The sequence below is a fragment of the Prosopis cineraria genome, unplaced genomic scaffold (assembly GCF_029017545.1).
Source record: "Prosopis cineraria cultivar Desert tree isolate PC_DT_omini unplaced genomic scaffold, ASM2901754v1 PC14, whole genome shotgun sequence".
NCBI lineage: Eukaryota > Viridiplantae > Streptophyta > Magnoliopsida > Fabales > Fabaceae > Prosopis > Prosopis cineraria.
This window is the reverse complement of record NW_026555345.1, coordinates 26,994,711-27,011,899: the sequence shown is the minus strand read 5'-3', so window position 1 is coordinate 27,011,899 and position 17,189 is coordinate 26,994,711. Positions and strand designations below refer to the sequence as shown.

Sequence of the window (17,189 nt, the reverse complement as noted above, 5' to 3'; positions counted from 1 at the left end):
CAATCTTAAAATATATATATATATATATATATATAAGGCACTTGTTGGGATATTTTGTTAGTTCATAATATAAATTAATTTTTGGATCGTTAAATTCCATGCATTTTTAAAGTGCTACTGCTACTCATTAAATAAAGTATAAAACAGAATTTTGGTGGATTTGTATAAGGTAGGTATTATATTGAGGCCATATATTTCAAATATGATGTAGAAGATAATAATCTATGTATTCAGAAGGTTTAGAGAAATAGTGCTAATTTTTGTTATTTAAGAGGGACTAGCCTTTTTAGCTAAACTCAATTCTTGTTGATGGAGAAATAACTCTATTAATTAATTAGACAAATCAACCAAATTGAAAAATTAATGTTTAATTGTTTCAATTTCTTAATTCAATCGATTGTGCATATCTCCCCAAAGATTATTATACATTCGCAAACATAATTCCGCCATATCTTTCTCTCTTTTAATCTTTTTATTTTTTTTAAACCAAAACTATCTTTGCTTTTTAAATGAATAGCTTATTGGGGATTCAGAAGAATTTCAAAATGACACGTTAAGAAATAACTTTATAGTATAATGATCAATAACTAAATTTTTTTATTCTTACAACAACTTTAAAGTATATAAGTAATCACTAATCAGCACCTAAAAATAAACAAATACATACAAGAAATGAGATTAATACATTCCATTGAGATCACCATGATCATATCAAAAGGCTGCTATGTGAATTATGTATGGGTGCACTGTGCACCTGCCGACTCTTTATACCAAAAATTAATTAAACCCACTTATTTAATAATTAATTAATTAACTTTTGATTATATACGTATAAACAAAAAAAATATTTTCCCCCTCGAAAGCAAACTACTTTACAGAGAGTTTCTACTTTCTGGCTAACTTAATTAGTTAAATTTTCACAGCACATCGCAACAACAATAATAATAAACAATTGTGAATGCACATCCTGCAACTATTATTACGGAATCGGCATATGCCCTAAATCTATGTACAGCCACTTCTATAGAATTTGAATTTCAAAAAAAAAAAAATTATTGGCAATTTGCAAGACTATATTAGCTCTACTTTATAATTAATGAGGAAAAAGAGAGATAAAATATGAGAGTAATCCGATCCATTCCAAGCATACAACAAATAATTGGAGTTATACTTATAACAAGTGGCAGAGCCAGATCCGAAGTCAGGGTGTAAAATAATTTAATTTAAAAATTACTAATTTTTTTAAAATAATAATTTAATGACTAAAAATAATAAATACCTTAGGACTATTAAAACTGTAATAACATAAGTATATTTATCATCATTTTTTTAAAGTTATATTGAAAATGTTGATATGATCTCATATGTAAATACGCTCATAATATCATCATAGCTAGGCCATTAAAATGTTACATGTCTAATATGATTGTGAATCCAAATATTTTTTATTTAGTTCAAAGGGAGTAAAATTTCAAGAATAAGATGTGTAAAATTGTAAAATTTACATACTCTACTCATAATTTTTTTTAAAGTCCGCCATTACTTATAATGCCTGAAATTAAAGCATGCAAACAGAAACACACAAATACATAGGCCAACATATTTCTTTTTCCCTTAATTTTGAGTCTGGTATATATAAATAACCCTTCTAATTCTGACTTCTAAAATTCAACAACAGATTGCATAAAAAAATGTGACTTTTAGTTTTGTTTGTTATTTTATTGATAAAAGCATGTCATCTTATATAAACCATGCATGTTTAAGTATATTATGTATGTATATATGTATAAAAGTATTGAAAATCAAACCGTTTAAGACATTAATTCTAAGATTAATAATCAACATCGTGGTGGAATCTTGACTGGACCAATCAGAAACAAAACATTCTACTGATGATATTGGTTCAACCGTTTAATGGTTCAATTGGCCAAATTAATCCAGATTCAACGAGGGAAGAAACTAAAGAGATGCTCATGAAGTTAAAACTATTTAGCCACGCATGTGTGTGTGTGTGTATAAGGGTCTGATTAAGTATATAAATGATTGATATGCATGCAGAAGATACAGAAGGTGTTAGAAAATATAATCTTTGAGAAGATTCAATCTCCAATCTTTCATTTCAATTTGTTTGCTTTTTTTGTGCCACTAAACAATTGCATACTTTTGGGGTACAAAGAATAAGATGCCCATTCCATCCTGCTTTTTAGCAAAAGAGAAAGCAACATATATATATATATATATATATATCATCATAAGATAAAAGTGTGCTCCACTAATAAAAATATATATTAAGTGAAAGAAAGAGATCGCGAATTGTTTTGAATGTGGGGATCTTGCTAGCTTGATTCTTTCTCAACAAAAGGAAACTTATTTCTGGGGTTTCCATGATGCCAAACACCACAATATCACTAACTTGGTTTTTTTAATTGATATATAAATTATATATATATATATATATATGCCAACTTGATATATTGATTTTAAATTAATTCTTCACCTCAACTTGAATAAACAAATGGGACGTGAACCTAATGTTGGCAACTTTTACAACCACTTTTAGGAAAACGAAATCTTTTCCTTTATATTGAAGATCTTAACATATATGTCTAAGTAGGTGTGTGTGTATCATTGTTCATGCATGTTCTAGAAATTGATATATTTTTCATGTATGTTTATGTTTTTGGTTGATGTGTGTGTGTAGGGTTTTATTTCACGATAATCAGTGTCATAACCGAAAGTAGGATCATGAATTTTATTTTGGATTAAGTATTTTAATATGTTACAAGTTACATTGTCTTTGGCCAAGCCATCAAGGGAGATGCATGAAATTCATCTTTTTTTTTTTTTTAGGACGCTTTGAGACCAATATATCATTTAGCACTTATATGTGAAAAATTTGCAGCAAATGTTCTGATTTTTAACATGAAAATTTTAAAAGGAAAGCTTTAAGAGATACTCCCACCATTCAAAAATATAAAAGTTGAATGTTAAAAAATATAAAACATTTTAATATTTAAAGGTATAATTAATACATTTTTTTTTCAAAAGTCCTTCTAATAAATAGATCATTTCATACTTGCTTTAAAGTGAAATACCCTATTAAATATAGGTAAATATGAAAATATTGTATTAGTTTGAAGATAACTAATTATTTTATTAAGAATAAGATTTAGTTAACAATATTTTATATTTTTTATCAAAAAAAATGAGTATATATAGGTGTGGAAATTTTTCTTTGACCTTTTAAAATTTGACATTGATATATAAGAAATTTACAACTTATAATGTTCCCACTTTTAACGTGAACGATTTAACAAAAATATTTAACTAGTATATGAGAAATTCTTGCATGGACTATGAACACTGACTCATTTATATTCTATCCAATAAAATTATACAAATTCAATCAAATAAAATTTTATATAGCATTATCTTTAATATTTTTTTGAAATAAAATGTCTCTTTAATTTCTTGCTTCTCTCTCTCTCTGTGGTCTCTACCTTCATCATAAATGAGGGGAGAGAGAAAAAAAAAAATATTAAAATAATTTAAAATAACATAAATGAGGCATAACATAACAAATAAGAACAAATAAATTTGACATGACATATTTTTATTTAATAAAATAAGAATGTTATGATATTAGGTTGATACAAAAATTTATCTTAATATACATTCCTTTTGTTAAAAAATATAAAATATTTTTAATTAAATTTTATTTCAATAAAATTGTTAATTATTTTTAAATTAATATCACTTTTTTATATTTATTTTTATTTAATTGAGTATTTTACTTTAAAATAAATATAAAATAATTTATTTATTATGAACATTTAAAAAAAACATTAATAATTACATCTTGAAAAATTGAAAAAGCTTTATATTATATTTTTAACATTTAATTTTTAAAAAAATGTCTTCCATTTTTAATGAAGAGAGCAGTATAGTTACAATTTACTAGGATGTCACATTCATACTTCACAGTTTACTACTAATTATATAATAATTTATAATTAATTTTTCAGCTTTTAACATTCCAACTATTAAGGACCTTTTGTGCTTCATTGAAATTTTGAAATATTTTGGTCTAAATTGTAATTAAATTTTGAAATATATTGGTTCTAAAGCGCCATTCCCCCCTTTTTTTGGACCAACGAGATAAAACTCATTTTAACATATATTTTCTTCTAAAATATTCGAACTCAATTTTATCCAATAGAACCAAACTATTTGCCGTCTACACCATGAGTGTTGGGGATTCTTTTTATTTCCTATATTTGAATTAATATTTATAAATACATCTACAAATATTTTCATACAATATTTTTATTTTCCAAAGGAGTGAAATACACTATAAATAAATAATTGAAGGTTCTTGACTATGAATAGTCCCCACTTGCAAGTATGTTAGGGACATGTGAGTTGTACAAAATGACAAGATCGTCCGCAATAATTAGAAAGGAAAGAATAATTTTTGCATTAAATATATTAAGATTCTTGCGAATCTATTTAAGGTGCCTACATGATTGTTGCGGATGATATTGTAATCTATAAATTAATTTAATCAAAATTTTAATCTTAATGGAAAGACCCTATGCCGTACATGTGTACAGCAAAGTGTACAAAAATTTCTACGCATTAAAATGTTTTGGTGCATGCATGTGTCCGTGAATTTTTTTCTCAACTAATTATGGCGATTTAAAAAATAAGTTCAACATTAATGTTCTCTCTATTTTTTAATAAAATATCTAATATTTAACACTATAAATTAAATTTGAGTATTGTTTGATTTCAACGGGAATAACTTTCTAAAGACATCTACATTTGCACGGATTTGATATTCAACGATCTAGTACTCAAGTTATCTTGATATTTTTCAATGTAGTCAATTCTTTTTTAAAAAAATTAACTATCTGTTTGGATGGAAAGAAAAATTAAAAAAAAATATTATTACTCTTTTTGTTTGAATGAACATGAAAAAAGAAAAAAGAAAAAAAAAAAAATGAACAGACATTATAATGATTATAATGCCCTTATAACAAAATATATTATGTTCATATAGTTATAGGTGTAAAAATAAATTAAAAACAGAAATTGTATTAAAATTAACATAATTAAATTAATTTAAAATCAAATTAGTAGTTAACAATGCATTTTCATATTACATTTTAAAATCAAATAATTTAGTAAAAATATGTTATTTTTACATTTTACAAATTAAAAGTGGGCACTTTTATTAAAATTTACTTTCCATTCAAAGATGAAGATGACGAAGCCATGAATTGAAGAATTGTAGTGAGGAACACACTAGAGAAGAAGACAAAGCCAAAAGATGATGATACTGCTTGGGTTGATTAAAGATGGGAGCCTCTTAAACAAAGTTGTTAAGCTCACAAATTTAAATAAATTTATGATAGGAAAGTAAATTCATATCACAAACTCATATATTAAACTCATAAGAATTTATCTCTATTAATAAATAGCCATAAAAATATAATTATATTTAATTTAAATATATTAAAAATGTAAATCATTGAAATTAAACCTATCTACATTGATAAATTATCATATACAAGATATAAAAATTTAAAAATTGAGAAACTTATTTTTGATATTTTTGTTTTTTTATTAATATTAGTTTTCGCATATCAAGTTTTTTTTTCTTTGAACTAGATCTTATAACTTTTATGAACTAAATTTTTTATAGTATGTACTTAACTCGTTCAATTAAAAAAATGATAAGCTTAACAAGTTTAACCAAGTTTGCATCTAATCCGAGTTTGTAAGTTAATTGACAAGATTTTATAAGTTAAAAACGTAAAAGCGATAAATTTAAAGGTAAACTCATAAGTTTAACTGAATTTGTATATAGTCTGAGTTTATAAATAAGTTGACTCTATTTATAAGCTAGGAACATAAAAACATTAAACTCATAAAGTTAGCTCAAGAGTTTGATAACTATGCTCCTAAACACTACTATGCACCAAAATGAAAATAGATGTGTCTAGCCTTAAGCTGATAAGAGGGAGAGGAAGGGTAGATGGTGGAATGAAATTTTACTCCAAAATCTTCTCACTTTAGGAGAGAAAAGTTTGTGAGTCTCACACCCTATTTTCTTCACAACTTTTTTTCCTCTCACTTTTTTTTCCTGCTATCCAAATAGGAGAAATTTTTTTTTTCTTATTTTCTTCTCATATTTTCTTTTCTTCAATATTTTTTTCCTAACCAAACAGAGCATTAAACAAAATTTATTTTTTGCTTTGTGTTATACTAGCTTGATGTTAAACAATGTTGTTAGAACAGGACCAAGTATTGAGCTAGTCAGGATATTGGTTTATTGAATCATGGTTAGACTATGGTTTTACTAGTCTCAATTAAAATAATAAAATTTAAAGATTATGTATGTCAAATAAAATTATTGTTGAAAGTATTTAATTATATTCTTATCATAAACATCAAAATTATAGCAATTGTACCAACATTATAATAGAACTATTTATTATCTATTACAAATAATCAAAACCATCAAATATGTCACAATAATTGTCCAATGAAACCAAAATAAGTTTTTATTATTAACTAAAATAATTAATAAATCATATATATAAACCAATTACAAGATAAATAAAAATACAAGATAACATAATTTTGAGTTATTGAGATATTTTTTTAAAAAAATATAAATATGAAAACCGGTTCTTGGCCGGCTTTGACAGGTTTTCTGTGAGGTTTTTCCGGGTTCTTAACCGGCTCACTTTTTACCAAAGTGGGGGTTAACCAGACTGGACATAAGCTGATTCTGACAACACCGATGTGGAATAAATAGAATGAATATGGAGACTGGCCAGCTTCAAAAGGACCAATTACTTTTCCAAGTGCAGCAACTTTTTCTTTCTCAGAAATTAAAATCTGAATCAAATGGGATGATCACACACGAGTTTTAGCATTACATTGACAAGGTATTTTAATGTATTTTTATGCATGTTTTCTTAACCTATAAAGTATTCAAATTATGGTATGTACCATGCAAATAATATATTTCAAGAAACTGTCAAAAATTTAAGTCTGAACATACATTAAAAAAAAAACTCTATCATTTTAATATCAATCTCTATAAAATCACATTTCCTCACTTTTTTTTTTTAATGAAGTAACTCGGAAGCCTTGTGATTTACTTATTTTCAAGTGCCTTGACTCACAAGATATTTTCAGCCTCTAATACATTCAATTTTTTTTTTAGGAAGAATGATAGTGAGGATTCTCAAAAGAGAACAAATTGCAGTAAGGATCAAATATATTTAAAATATTATCTATGTACAAGTAAAGGTTTATCAATTCACTTATGTATAGATGTACAAGACTCTCAGCTTCCCCACTTTCTTTTGTGAGACCCTCATTGCTATTCTTCCTTCTTTTAGGGGGTGTTTGATTGGAGGGGAGGAATTTTGCTCCCCTATATGGTTTGAAAAATTGGAGTGGAGGGGAGGAAAATTTTTTAAAATCTCCCCTCCCTTTCCTCCAAACCCTTCCCTCCAAATTGGGGGATTGGGAGAGAAGGGATAATTTTGTTCATACCCTAATTAATATGCCCTTCATAATAAGTTTAGAAAATGCAAATACACTTTTTTGATATTTCAAAACTAATAAAATAAGGATAAAATTGTTTATATATAATTATTTTTTTTCCCCTCCCCTAAACCAAATAAAATAACATCAAATCCCTCCCCTTTATTAAAACCCCACCTCTTCCCACTCTTTGCCTCAAACCAAACACACTCTTAGTCTCAACTCGGTCATATTGTAGTTGGTTACTCTATGATTTGCTTCCCAGAATTTAGCGTTTCAAGTTGGGCTGAATTTGATCAGCCTCCAATTGGATTGGGCTCATTGTTCAATGAACTAGGGGCTGACCCAGTATGAATATTTAGGGGGCCAAATTTTTAATGTGCATATATTTATTTATTTATTTATTGTTATGAAAATGACAAAATATGAGAGAATAATAAAGACAAACAATGTGAGAATAATGGTGACAAAGAATACGAGTTTTATTGGAATAAATTACAAGATTAATCAACATAAATATACTCTCTTTAACCTTTGAGTGTATGATTCGTAACCATTGAATTGTTGGATATTAAACATAAGAAAAGTTGCTTAAAACCATTTATCAGAGAGGTTATGGAACATAGCATAGCAAAAGAGTTGAAAAATGTTATGAACATGCATATAACAGCTTTTAATTGTCCACAAACAAATATTATGTCTCACTAGACTTTTATTAGAAAAAATTTGAGAAAAAAATATCCTAATAAATGAAACAGTACGCTATATATTGATATTGTCCCGTTAAAAACCTTATTAAAAAAATTCAGTAGAACAAAACCTTGATAAAGAAAATGATGACAATATTCATAGTTTATTTCAAGCTTTTTAAAAACAAAATTGTGGAGTCTAGTGTTTAAATTGACCAGAATATATAGGAAGAGGAAGAAGGTACATATCACTCTTACCCAAAGTTTCCCATTATCTCTCCATACATAGGTTTAGTGGGTGGCGTTAGAAGAAAAGGTTGGGACTGCAAGAGTGTGTGTGTAAACGTATATGAAGTGGCTGGAATTTTTTTTTTTTGGTGTTTTTTTTGGGGTGGTTGTTTCTTTTTTTTGGGGGGGGGGGGGGGTTGATGATAAATTCAGTGAAGACAAAGGATACAACAGAAGAAAACAAAAGGGCTCCGTGCTTGTTTGGATAAGCTACGTTAATCGATTCTACCCCCTCAAACCATGGTTTTGGGAGAACAACATGCAAACACCCTCTCAGTTTTCAGAACATTGATTCATAACTAACTAAAAATTTTAATTTCCACTAAAAATCAAACGGTCCCCTTTGCACTCGTTTAGATCCACTCGTGTAGTTGCCTCGTCTTCATGAATTCAAACAAAACCCCATGTTCAGCTCGAACATTACTATTAAATGGAACTAAGCTTGGAAGCAACAGTACCATCAGCTATTTTGAGGTAAGACGATCAATACCTTTATAAAATCTTTGGTCTGAATTGTTACCCAACACAGCTCAGTCTGATAGCTAGTAATATTAGATATTAGATGGTTTGTTCATGGGGAAAAAATGCATCTAAGCTGATAGCTTCAAAGAACGAAAAACTGCCCACTTCTCCTGACTCCCTATGAAATAGAAATATGGATGAGGAAGTCACAGACTGAAATCTGCTATCTTTATTGTCCATAGCTGAAAATGAGAACCGCTCAAGAGCTGAGTCTGAATGATATACATATTTATCTACAACCGAAAAGGGGAAATTCAAGACTCGAGGGGTCACAGATCATCCTTCCATGGACTTGAGGAGCCTAAACAATGCAGCTGCCTCTCTGATCCTTGAGAACTCAATGCAGAAGGCTTGTACTTCGATGAAGAGGTCTTTCACTGCAAGATGGCATCGTTTCTCAAATCAGTAACATGCCTCATAAATTCAATCTCTATTCAACGCACCAGTGCAATCAATTTCACAACTTGATTTCAAGAAAGCAGACAATGCATAAAAAGTTCACACGGCCCAGAGCTTAACTTATCAAAACCAAGCAAAACAATATAAGGATTTCAGGACATTAGCCTATTCCGTCAAGCACAATGCAAACGAATGCTTTGTTTATAAAATTAATAAACATAGAGAATGAATCATAAAGGTGCACATGAAAGGATAAAAAGCACTCCTCCATTAAAAACATGAGACATTTTTAACTAAATCTCACCTCAAAAATATTAGTTAATTGTCTTTACATTAACACTATTTTTTCATATTTACCTTTATTTAATAAGGCATTTTACTTAAAAATATATATAAAATGATTTATTTATTAAGGACATTTTTCAAAAAAAAAAAGCATTAATTACACATTGAGACACTAAAAATGCCTTACATTTTGTAAAGAGGGAGTATTTAAAACTTTGGAAAGCAACAGGAAAGAAGATATATGCCAGCAAGAACTTCAATAGCTATTTTCAGTTAACTAGACTGTAAATATCATGCTTGGCACAAAGTCTGAGGTGGGCCTTGCCATTCATAACTTGTGAATATAAATTGATGTATTGATTCTTTGTCCTCTCAATCTTCTCTTTGGGGCTTCCAACAAATCTTAACACATTTCATGCGTTGTATTTACACTTCTTTTTTTTTTTACCTAGACCATAGCTACAATTTGCCAAAAGCAGAACTAGTTGTTTATTGACAATTTGTCTTGCACACCAACTTTTCCCCTTCCAGTAATCAGATATTAGAAAATAGATTGTGCCATCCATAGATTTTTGACACTGAAGTTCCAAATCCATCCCCTAACGTGCTCCAAGTACAATTTGAAATGCTGCAAGGTAACAATTACCAGCATTTTCCTCAGTCAATGAGATTTTGATAAGAAAGTGAGCACAGATGTCTGCTAGGTGAGTAACATATAGGTACAGAGTAAAGCAAAATCACCACTGCTAGGTGAGTAACATATAGGTACAGAGTAAAGCAAAATCACCACTCTATTCAAATCATTCACGAATGTGCATCTTCCTTGTCCCATATTTATAAACTAGGGTTGCAAGTTATGCAACAGAATTACTACAATTACTTAGCAGCTTCCACTAATACAAACCAATCGTAATTAATGCCACATAACATTTATACTCAAATTGCTTTAATGAGCAACAGTTTTCTGCAAAACTGAATAAACTTACCATTAATAATGTTATTTCGAATAAGGCTCTGAAGAAATACGCATACAAGTCTCACAAGCCTGTTCTGCATGTACTTATCCTGGAAGAAAGAGTAGATTGTAAATGCCTATTAGTGCCACAGCACAAAGTGCAGAAATCAAGCAACATTTAATAGGCTGCTACCTGCCCGCAAAACACATGCAATGCAGAGATAGAAAAAAGGGTACTGATAGAATTTTGAGCTTACATCTTTCTATGAACATAACTCCTATGGATGCAGTATACCATTGATAAATAAAAACAAACTAAAACAGCAAAACTTTATAATACAAGCAAAAAGGGATGCCATTAAACCAATCTTATATTCTGAAAGAATCTACAATATTTTATTATTTTATTATTTGAGATTTAAGAATATAGCAGGATTCCAGTATCTCGAAGCTAGCATATCAGTATGTCAGACTCAGCATAGCTTTTGTGCAAAATCAGTGTTTAGGTTCTGCAGAAAATGAAAAGTTCACGGAGGCACCTTGATGTTCACACAGGATGATATACAATTAGTTATGTACAGGCGAATGAACTCGGCAGGAAGTTCAACTGCTGTTGTCAGCCTGTTCACGACTTCCATGGAATGAAGACTCATCTCCATATTCACAAGTACTGTGAAGTATCTGTACACATAAATAGAATGAGATTGGGAGATTCATCGCATAAGAGAAAGGAAGCAGGCAGTATATCAATTGACAGATGTTTACTCTGCAATTTCTGGAGAATTTATCAACTTAGTCAAAACTTCAACTGCAATAAGGGGATTGTTCTCCACCAATTCCTGTTAAAAGTGATGAGAACAAAATATGAAGACCTAGAAAGTGACATGATTTGCCAGAGTAATTACAGGTCCACTTACTGGCAACTTTCTGGGTGTCAATCCACAGTGATATACAAGCTTGGGATCATTTGCCAGCTCCACCAAAACTTGCTGTTTAACAAAAGCACAAACATTTGATTCTTTGTCAAACAGTTGAACTCATATAGATTAAGGAACAGGTATCACTTTTCACATAGCAAGTTGCAGAAATTAATATCTGTTAACCGATCACATTAGGTAATTCAAGTAAACCATAATTTTTTCTTTGGCACAAGCCAAATGATCTGAACAGAATTTTCCACCAATTCTTCAAGTTCGAAAACAAATGGTCCAGAGTGATCAAAAACTAATATTCTCTGTTCAAGGTCCACAGATACAATATTGTTAATCTTGGCAAATGTTGTGCAAATTCATGGGATCTATGTTTAATCAGTGAGGCACAAATTTGGCACAAATTTAGAAGTCAGGACAAAAAAAAAAGTAGCAAGTAAATTTGTGACTTTTAAGATAGTCACTCATGGCTGTAAATAATTAGACACAGGAGCATCATAAGAACCAATTGGCATAGTAGCACTACTGACTAATAAGGTTCTAAGTTTAAATCCTGCATCATTCATTATCATGGAAATAGCAATCACCTCTTGCTGCGCTGGCGCAAGTGCCCCTTTCAGGGCCTTTGCAATTAAGTCCCTTACAGCTGCCCCTCTGCTAGTATCAACACACATACCATAGTCCCATTGAAGTTCATGGTTGTCATGAGGGTTGAGCCAAACTAGCTGAAGAAAATATTTTCCGAGCATAAGTAGCTCATATCATTAGTCTCTTTAAATTAGATCTTACAAATTCAAATCAGTACCTCCCCATCCTGTACCGGTAGTCGAGGCGGACGAGGCCTGATCCAGTGAGGACTCAATCCTTCCAGTGATAGATTTGACAGCAGCCCAGCTACTGCCTCATCCTTATCTCCAGATCCAAGTTTAGCTTTCGTTCCAGGTTGCACATCAAACCTACAGTAAGAGCTTAATGTAAGGTACAACACATGAAATTAAGAAAATTAGAGTTCACACTCCACTGCAAATTCATTTTAAAGGGTTTGGTAACAAGGAGGAAAGCATAAGTCTGTGCCAACGTGCCATTTATGGGATTTTCAGGTTTATCATTTGGGGAGGAATGCCACACATCTCCAAGGGTATTTCTATGCCTATAGATTTATTATCAAACAGATTTGCTTTTCTTTCTTCTCTTTGTTGCTCTACATACGGTCTTTGTAAGGGATTTGGTTTTTTTTTTTTTACGTTAATAGAGAATGGATAGCTCTCCATCATTGATCAGATATATTATTTAGGACATACGTACTTTAGTTTTCAGACTGTTTTGTCAATTTTGTTTGAGAAGTTCTTATACTCAAACTTTCCATATCCTTTTCTCATCGAACCTTCAGTTGGCAAGAAACAAAGACAAACAAAAAGTTAAACTCCGATATATGGGATATATGGGGCCATACTCTGGTGAGTTTGCATCACAAAAGTGTGGTATATCAGGGTCTGGAACTGCATTTTTGACCGAATTATCTTTAAATAAGCACTCATATTGGTCACGGTGCTCTTTAACAGAAAACTGCTGCTGCAACTGATCTAGTCGTGGGAAAACCTGGAATCACAGGGAACAGATAATTATTTTAAATATTTTCCTTTAAAATGTCCGCCTCAGAAAGCAGGTTTAGCTTCCATAACTTGAAATGTCTAAAGATCTATATGTAGCTTACATGCAATGATTGATCAAATCCTTTCACATAATCCGCAGCAGACTGCTTAAGAAACTGCAATCCTCCAGCCAAGGAAAAAAGGCATCAGAAATTGCAAATGTAAGCCATCTCCAGGAGAAAAAAGGAAGACACTAAAAGCAACAAAACAAACACATGACGCCATATGAATTCACCTACTAAGATTTAGTTTCAGAGTGAAAGAGAACCCAAATAAAAATACAAAATCAACCACAGGATCTAACACTGCAACATGCCACGTGCATGATGGACCAATATAGAGAGTAACCCATTATCAAGAACATAAGACATGAAAAAATGTTAAGAAAAATTAATCATTCAGTCCCCGTAACTTTAAGCCAATTGTACGTTCCTAAATTTTGACTTGTTGTAACTCAATCCTTATATGTTTAACTCGATTGTAACTCAATCCATAATTTAACCTCTTACAATTTAGTCCATATAATTCCACCCACTTAAATATTAGTCTTTATATTTTAGAAAATAAAATTATAAAGATTAAAAAATATTTTGAACTTCTAACATTTATAATATTTAAAATATTAGTAATAAAATTATATATATAAAATTATGTTAAAATTTATTACTAATATAAGGGTTTAATAATTTAAAATATTAGTAATAAATTTTAAAATTATTTTAATCTTTATAATTTTATTACTAATATTATAAATTATAAATATTATAAACATTAAAACTTCAAAATATTATAATTTTAATCTTTTAATTTTAAATATTATAATTATTAAAAGTATTTTGTTTTTTAAAATAAAAGAGCCAATATTTAAATGATTGAAACTATAGACTGAATTGCATGAAGTAAAATTTAAGAACTGAGTTACAACCAAATTAAAACTATAAGAGTTGAGTTACAATAAGTCAAAGTTCAAGAACTGAATTAATATTAGGTCAAAACTACATGGGTCAAATGATTAATTTTTCCAAAATGTTACTAGTGAAAATAAAGAAATTCACACAAGATAACCTCTCTGCTGTTGTTTGAGCCATCAATGCCTAACAGCTGGAGAATAAATGCCCTTTCAAATTTTTCAGCTGCATCATCACAGGCGGCCTGTTCAATTATAAATGATCCTTACGTCAGCAGTTACATAATGAAATTAAATTAAAAGAAACACAAGCAAAGAACTCAACAAAAATGATAAAATAAAACAAACAAAAATGGAGGACAAGCTAGAATGCTTGGAAGATTATAAAATCTCTTCTACTTTCTGCAACGACATATTGAGTGTTACTAGTTACCATTAATCCTTACATACTTGCTTTTGCTAAACATATCAAGAATTTCAAAAGGCACATCACCAAGAAGATGCCAAAACAAATATAACTCAAACGTCTATATGACAAGTAGTTTCATGTTCATGATTATATAAGCCTTAGTGGAAGGCATCAAGAGTCATGACCAGGATTAGACAACATATCAGCTAACAGAAAATTCATGACCTAAATTCATGAAAGGGGCTTTGGAGGAATGCATAGATATAAAAGGTCTTATAGTATAGGAGTCTAAAGTAATAACTACAAATCAAACAACCAAATTAGCACAAATTTATTATTTTCCTACTATAAACACCATTTTCATACCTCTATATTCATGCATGCTATAGCAGTATTTATTTCTGACCACTAAAAGATTATAAAATGGTAAAGCTTGAAACCCAGCTTAAAAGTACCATCATGCCAGAAGGACTGCATTTTTTATATAAGTGATATTAAACACTGCATTTTAGTATCAATAATAGCTGCTTAATCAGCAGAATGCCTTCTGCTTAGTTATCATAATTGTAACCTGCTGAAAGGAAATATCGAGAAAATTCACTATACATGGTGGCATGTCCTGATGAAGCAAAGTCCCATAACATTATTGAACTAGCAAACTTAAATTAATGAGATATGAAATAATTTTGAGTCACAATCATTATATCCATTACAAAACATTCTGTCTGTAGCCTGTGATGCCTACAAAATATGAGGGTGCATTTTTCAAAAGGACCTTCAACGACTTAAATGAGGATATCGTTAATGTACCAATGAGCTAAAACAGCTTCATTTTGTGACTAATTTCAATTATAAGGCCTTATTTAAGTCAGATGAAGCTAAAATAGATAAAGTGCACTGATATTCCATTATCTATATGTCAAAAAAAGGAGAAAGGGGGGAAAGGGGGAAGAAATATTGGGTTCAATATCTATCAAAGTCTACTTTAAGCATTCTGTATCTAATTTCATAACTAAATATTGCCCGACGAAAGAGTTGGTTGGCTTAGTTAAAGACTAACAGGGAATGAAAAAAGTGACTGTGAGGATCAGAGAAGACATGAAGTAAAACTAGTTTTCTCATTCCATTAACTAGCATAGAGAAAGATAATAGACAACTTCGGATGCAGCAAAAATAAAATTTTGCTTACATTTATGATTAAGATTATGAAGGGATTTGAAGCAGGCTTCTGTGACGAGTACACTTGATGGAGGATAGCAAAAGCAACCAAGCGCTCAGTGGATTTAAGCATCTTCTTGTCCTGCCCATTAGAGATTCAGACAAATCATTACTACTATGGCCCCCTAAATAGCTGGGGAATTAAGAAGCAATAAAGAAAAACAATATTAAATAATGATAATAACATATTTAGTTGAGGCAATGCACTGACACGGTAATGACATGAACTATGGAACTATAAATTTTGACAAGCCGCTGAGAGAAAGATGACCAGGCATGATATATTTATGCCGTGTCATATGGATTCTTTTTCTCATCAAAGGAGCAACTATCTTCATACAATAACATGGTAATGAGTATGACCAACAGAACCCAAAATGGAGAAACAAAGAAAACTTTAAAAATAAAGAGACTGCTCCTTTTTGGCATGCGGATGCATGTCCAAACTTGACATGTTTACATTTACATAAATTTAGATGCAAGAATCAGCACCTGACTGTCTTAAAGTTGAAGAAAGTGTAAACAAGGTATCCTGATAAGAAGTGGATAAAAAAATGGCTTAAATCATTCCATGTCTCAAAGGCCTCATCAGCCCTCACAGCCGCATCTCAATGGAGCACCATGCATATGAACAAAACAAGTGACCTCTCTGTTAAGGAACTCACATAAAAAACTCCTAATCGTCGCGTAGTTCAGCTAAAAGATTGTCGTAACATCAAATTCCAGACGGCACAAACCTCCCAAAAACCCATCCATTACCATTTTCTCCACAAATCGCCAAGCAACCCTAAAATCCTAAGGCCCAGAACTCAATCAACTCAATCATATGCCCGTGTGTGCTAAAAACGAAAAGAAATAGAAAAAGACGAGGGATTGGATTGACTCGCCTCCAAGAGCCAAACGATATTTGAGCAGACAGTGAAATGGTGTGGGCGAGAGATCTTAGAGTTGAAGTCAGCGATGACATCGTCCAGTGGACGCTGCTCCGATTTCAGCAGGGAGTATAGCGTCAGAGACTCTTCAGCACTTAACTTCCTGATACTCATCGTCTACCTCCAGCTTCGACGACAACTTCCTCACTCCAGGCGAGACGAGACGATTCTCAAAGAAATGGAAAGAGAGAGAAATTTGAGAATCCCCACACCGTCACTCTCACTACAGTCAAGTATACCCCTACTTTTTGTTTGGTCAAAAATACCCCTGATTTATTAATTCGCTGCCAATTTGACTGAGACTGGTTTCGATCCTAATCACTCTAATGAAATCTGGAAAAAATTACTTTATATTTTTATTTTATATTTATTAAAATAAAAATTAGTAAGAATTGTAAAATAATTTTAATACATTTTTTATTTTTAATTTAGATGACT

The 17,189-nt window shown here is 30.6% G+C and overlaps 1 protein-coding gene across 2 annotated transcripts; it reads right to left on the bottom strand.

Annotated features, from left to right (window-relative positions):
• Positions 1–9,056: 9,056 nt before the first annotated feature.
• LOC129294000 (uncharacterized) lies at positions 9,057–16,965 on the bottom strand. 2 transcript variants are annotated; one of them, XM_054932172.1, is made up of 12 exons: positions 16,707–16,964; positions 15,791–15,901; positions 14,351–14,437; positions 13,348–13,401; positions 13,087–13,232; positions 12,439–12,589; positions 12,221–12,358; positions 11,622–11,693; positions 11,470–11,543; positions 11,244–11,385; positions 10,736–10,814; positions 9,057–9,442 (listed from the first exon to the last, which is right to left on the bottom strand). In XM_054932172.1, the coding sequence occupies exons 1-12, from the start codon at positions 16,863–16,865 to the stop codon at positions 9,342–9,344; spliced, it is 1,314 nt and encodes a 437-aa protein (XP_054788147.1). In that variant the 5' UTR covers positions 16,866–16,964; the 3' UTR covers positions 9,057–9,341. The 2 variants fall into 2 exon arrangements, with proteins under 2 accessions (XP_054788147.1, XP_054788148.1); XM_054932173.1 differs by lacking the exon at positions 9,057–9,442 and adding an exon at positions 10,047–10,377 and having other exon boundaries at positions 16,707–16,965.
• Positions 16,966–17,189: the final 224 nt, after the last annotated feature.